The sequence below is a fragment of the Etheostoma spectabile genome, chromosome 10 (genome assembly GCF_008692095.1).
Source record: "Etheostoma spectabile isolate EspeVRDwgs_2016 chromosome 10, UIUC_Espe_1.0, whole genome shotgun sequence".
NCBI lineage: Eukaryota > Metazoa > Chordata > Actinopteri > Perciformes > Percidae > Etheostoma > Etheostoma spectabile.
Genome location: NC_045742.1, coordinates 1369832 through 1375532, shown reverse-complemented (window position 1 = coordinate 1375532; position 5701 = coordinate 1369832). Strand labels below are relative to the sequence as shown.

Below are 5701 nucleotides of genomic sequence, written 5' to 3'. Positions count from 1 at the left end.
TCTACGCTACCACCAACATAGAGACATAAGCATGCAGGCAAACACACACACACACACACACACACACACACACAATCATGCGCACTTGCTGGCCCGTTCTGCTGCAGAGAAGAGAGATGCTATCTAACAGTGCCTTCCAGCATTCCACTAGTGATTATCTATTCAGTTTCACAGGCAGATTTGAATTAGTCATGTATTTTCCCTTCAGTGTGGGACTTGCATCTCTCTCTCTCTCTCTCTTTCTTTCTCTCTCTCTCTCTCGTTCTCTCAAACACTGGGAATTCCTCGTTCCCCAGTGCATGGGATCCACTTGGACAGAAACTTAGAGGCCAGGCCTTTTCCATATGAGTAGATACTGTGCCGTCTGACTGAAACACACTTTATTATATTATATCACTCGTACGTAGTCGTAATTTTATTGCACAAAAAGAAGTCTATTCTAATTTCAGACGTTTTAGAAACTGCATAGAATTCCTTTATTGTTATCTATTTAACACGCTGAAGGTGGTTTCCTTTGGATTTATAGTAGGAAACAGATTTCCATTGGTCAAGTTATAGGTCTCTCTTTTCAAAGTATATTATTAACAGTGAGTTATGAATCAAAAGAAGAATCATCTATTTTATCTTTATCAGCTACACTGTAAATAATGTAAAAAGAACAGATCATATATTTGGATATTGGTATTTTGCGTTGGAGACGAATGTGGTTCAGTTCTAGCGTGCGGTAGACCTCGGTACCAGGTACATGCATGCTCGTGGCATCCAATATTGTGCATGAGACTCTCGACAACTCTTAGCAGGTCGTTCAGTTCCATTTAACTTCCAATGGGAGTTTTTCACACCGCGGAACCATTCATTTGTGAACCCATGCCATCTCACTGCCGGGAGTTCTTTTCTCTGTCCACCTGTCTCCTGCTCACAACATATTACACGTTGTAGCTTCTGTTTTTATTTATTAAGTAGAGGGAACATCTTCCATCGTGCTGAGTCAAAGACTGAACTGTTGACAGGTGAAATGAAAGGCACTTATGCCCAGATATATTGGGTTACTATAAACTATAACCTTACTCTAAATCTGTATTACTTTCTTTTCTTTTGACTCCAACCTGCACTGTCATGATCCAGACTGCTGTTATTATTTTTGGAATGGGACCGCTGAGGCAAAAACGGGTATCATTTTCTATAACTACAGTGAACCAAATAGGAGTTAGCACTGATCATGGCTGTTTGTGTATACATTTGTAGTCAAGCAGAAGAGATGAATAAATGCGAAACCTCTCGGGATGAGCTAAAAATAAACATAATCCTGAAGATGCGCACACGCACACACACACACACACACACACACACGCAGTACTTTGTTGCAATTCATTTTGTGCTCTTGTTTCTAATTAAGACATGATTCTTTGAAGTACAATGACATGACAGTACACCTTAATTCCTCACTTGTATTTATTGAATGAAGTATTAAATAGTACCATTTTGGCCACCTTGTTAAAAAGGATGTATATATTGGTTTTATTTTTCTGATAGAATTATAATTCTGCCCTTGTACTGAGAGCTGAGAGGACAGCCTTCTGTGTGGAAGATTTTTTTTTTCTTTCTATTTCCGATCATAAAACCAAGACAGCCAATTTAGCAGACTGTCAACGGGATGCGTCGGCATCGTGTGATTCCTTTTGGTCCAGGGCGCACGTGAGGCGCTAACCGCGCTCACTCACATTTAGCATAGCATATCTTCAGTAGGAGCTCCTTGCAGTTGGTTACGCAGTCCTGTGTTGTTTCAAAACTAGTCAGGGTACAACAGCGTCTTCATCGAGCCATATACTGATGTGGTGTCCTATGACAACAAGGGTAACAGAAGACTGACATCCCACTTTTGGAATCTGTCCATTGTATTATACCATCTAGTTTGAGGTTTTGGATTTTTTGCCTATCACAGAAAAATTAACTCACATTATCCATATCTTTTTTAACCATATGCAAACATTTGTCATTTTCTTTCTCGCTGGCCTTTGAGTTTGATTATCTGTTGTAGAAATGAAAAACCTGAAAAATAATGCCTATTCAATCCAGAAACTGTGAATGGGAGAGTGGAGATGTCAACTGTATGTACATTATATGTTTTGATGTAATCAGAAGCACTGGGAATATGTTGTACTTCGCTGTAAAAATAAATCCATATCTGATATAGCTGTACTTTTGTTGAAAATAAAACCTCTACAGAACTGCGTTTCCAGGCGTCAATGTGTGAGAGAGAGCATTGTGCTGGGCTTCCTGTTGTATGACGTCATTTCCTGTTTATATAGGTTCCCATTGCCAAAAGCTGACACATTAACTCCTGGATGTACATATTCAAGAAGGTGATAAGTCACAAAAGAATTTTTTTTTAACTTCCAACCACAAATTTGGACTGCAAATAACTACGCTGTAATCAATAAGTAATGAGACTTATGCAAATATGTTCTCCCGGTTGGCCGTGCTGAAGTGTAGGCTGATCACTCCGCTTCCCGTAATGTTTCCAAGTTCAAAGATGGTTTTTCAGGCAACATCTAAGACATCCTGGTGCGATGCAGACACTGTCGCTGTGTGTCTCTGTGTGTGTGTGTGTGTGTGTGTCCAGTTGTCTCTGGATGTCTAAATAATAAATAACTGAAGTGAGACTATATCTGATTGTGTAATCTTAGCTGTGAAGAGGGCAGAACAAAAATCACAAATGGGAAGCGTCACGTTTGGAAAAGAGCAATAAGCAGTATTACTGTGGTCTCTAGTGGTCAGCTGTGGTCTTACACTTCCCAAACACATGGCAGGTTTCCCAACATGGAGCCCTTTAGGATGATCATATTTCTGTTTGACACTCAAATGAGCTTTGTAGAGCTAAAATATCTATTTAAACTAAAGCTATTTATCTATTAGGAGTCACACATTTCAATGTTATATAAATAATAAAAGACAAGACTTTACAGCACTGGGACTGTACGGTGATTGAAGGAAAAGCTAAAGTCAAATCTCCGGTCATAAGTGTACAGCAATGAGGTAAAAAGAAATCCCTGGCTATTTATTCGGATGCTAAGGTTAGCATCCGATGAGTTCACAGGTGTCGTGCTTGAGGTAGTTCCTCAGGATCACAGGAACATTCAAGCTGTCAACGGCAAGCTCCCTACTGGCACAGGGGAGGCATCTTCGAATTGCCAGCCGAGTCTGCGACATCAGCGTTTTGGGACAAGCTGGAACAGAAAAAGACAAACACAGGTGGATCAACGTTTTGACACTTTGAAAACCTCCATGCTTCCAGAACCAGTCTACAATCCGTGTCTCACCTCTCTCTTTGAGCAGCAGAAGGAGAGCCTCGTTCTGCTTTGTGGTCTTGTCAATGATCAGCGTGGGCAGATACACGTCTGCCCCAAAGTCTATGAGAAGCTGGATGTACTCCACCCCGCAGCCATAACGCAGACACACCTCCAGGACTGTCTTTGGCTGCTTTATCCTGGCCAGCATCTTCTCATCTGTGCAGTTAAAGTTGGGGTTGGCCCCGTGGAGAAGGAGCAGTTTGAAGCAGTCCAGGTGTCCGTAAACAGCTGAGATGTAAAGGGGCCCTCTGCAGGCCGTGGCGTTGGCAGCCCACTCGGGGACTTTGGCCCTGACGTCCACCTCGGCTCCCAAGCGCAGCAGCTCTCGGAGCACGTCTACGTCGCCCTCCCGGGCCGCGGTCAGCACCGGGGAGCAGTTGTTGTACTGGCTGCCATTAGGGTCGGCCCCGGCCTTCAGCAGGGCGACCACACAGTCCAGATGTTTCCCATTCACAGCTGTGAACAAAGGCGTCTGGGCCTTCACATCCAGGCTGTCGACCTGGATTCAAACACAGGATCACACCGACATGTTGCAACAGTGGGAAACATTCCTGACTAATTATGATTTGGTGTTTCAAGAACATGCACTATGAATCATTGAAGATGCACTGCTTGATTTATCTGGCTGTAAACATTGACATATTATCACCTTAGGAATTCCTTATTAGGATTCCCCTTTCATGTTACACTTAGTCATTAGATCTATTGTTCAATTAAAGATACTGATTAGTGCAGCTTTAATGCCCTAAATTTAAACTGTCTAATTTCTTACTCTTCATTTAAATAGGTGAAAAATACCTGCTGGAAGAATCTATGAACCTTTTTTTTGGCCTTTTAAAGGAAATGTGTGAAAGCTGAGTGGAGTGCACATCATTTGGGTTATTAAATAGGATACTTATGTTCATTACACCCACCATCAGGCACAGCTGTAGTGCCCCCCCCCCCCCCCCCCCCCCCCCCCCCCCCCCCCCCCCCCACCTACTCTTAAAGCTCCATCCCACCATCCTCATCCTCGAGCTAAACAACATGATGCTTCCTCTCACCTCTGCACCGTGCTCCAGCAACACCTCCAAGCACCTCAGGTGTCCCAGGGCAGCGGCAGTGCGCAGGGGGGTGACCGGGACCCCCCACCCGCTTCGGGCATTGATAGACCTCCTGTAGCTCTCCTGAGACAGAAGCTCGGAGAGCAGAGTCACGTCGTTGCTGCTCACGGCGTTGTTCAAGGCCTGACAATGCTCGCTGTCCTCATCGTCCTCCTTAGGCTGCAGCAGGGAGAAGATCTTCGAAATGTCCATCAAGCTATTGTTGACAGCTTGGCCCAGAACCATAATGTAACCCCCGAGGCTGGCGCATGTCAAAGCCCATCCATCTGCAATGGCAAAGATGTCAGAGAAAGATGGTAATACACCTAGTTCTGTTGGGCATGATTTTAATTCAACACAACAAATGTCTACGTGAAAGCAAATGAATGTTTCTTACCATGGCCTTATGCAGTGCTACCAGAAGACAACGCATGACACAGTTACCTTGTATAACACACATCTGCACAATAAGACCTAAATCAAAGCCATAGATGACTGCATTTTATACTCATAGATAAGAATACTTTTCCTTTAAGAGCCTCAGAATTTGCTCAGTAGACAACAGCAGCAAACTGAAATGGATTCCATCAAGACGCTTACCTCAACTAGTTGCTCGTGATGTTATTTTCAAAGACGTGAAAGCAGAAGAGAAGTTAAACACTTTCCAAACGCCTGAATAAGTCATGTGGAAGAAAGAAGGACAGAAAGGTCCTCCAAGTAGTGTGTGATGCTTCCACAGGAGCTGTGAGTTGTGAAAAGTGCAGTAAGTGTGTGTGTGTGTGTGTTGTGGGGGGGGGGGGTTGAGTTAAGTGGCAGAGGGGGCCAGAGCTCCTTTCTTGGGGGTGTGGGGGGCTAATTTTAGGCCACAGATGGGCCTGGCTAAACTTCCATTCTTGGAGAGTGAAGGCTCCGGTTTATAATTAGAAAGGTGATACAAGTGGGACACTCAGTCGGTGATTGGCGGGTGTGTCCTGAGTAAAAACAAAAATGAAATAGGAGATGTGTGTGTCTCCGTGCCACAGTGCATGGAGAAGCATAAATCTCGTGTTTTGTTCGAACAGGTTGAACAGGTAATAAAGACACAACAGCCCACAGCTGCACCGTCGGGTGGGATGATGAAGCCAAATGATCGATGAGCCAAGGCTCTCTGGTCCCCTGCATCCCACCAGGGCAGCCATGTCGGGAGGTGTCAGCTGTGTGACTGACAGAGCTTTAGAGGAGCAGCCAGTCAGCTGTTCCTTTTCCAAACCCCCCCCCCCCCCCCCCCCC

General features: G+C 44.3%; 1 protein-coding gene across 1 annotated transcript; it reads right to left on the bottom strand.

Moving 5' to 3' along the window:
• Positions 1-1600: 1600 nt before the first annotated feature.
• asb12a (ankyrin repeat and SOCS box-containing 12a) lies at positions 1601-5195 on the bottom strand. The gene is made up of 4 exons (XM_032527980.1): positions 5033-5195; positions 4394-4719; positions 3321-3849; positions 1601-3227 (listed from the first exon to the last, which is right to left on the bottom strand). The coding sequence occupies exons 2-4, from the start codon at positions 4676-4678 to the stop codon at positions 3076-3078; spliced, it is 966 nt and encodes a 321-aa protein (XP_032383871.1). The 5' UTR covers positions 4679-4719; positions 5033-5195; the 3' UTR covers positions 1601-3075.
• Between the last annotated feature and the right edge of the window lie 506 nt (positions 5196-5701).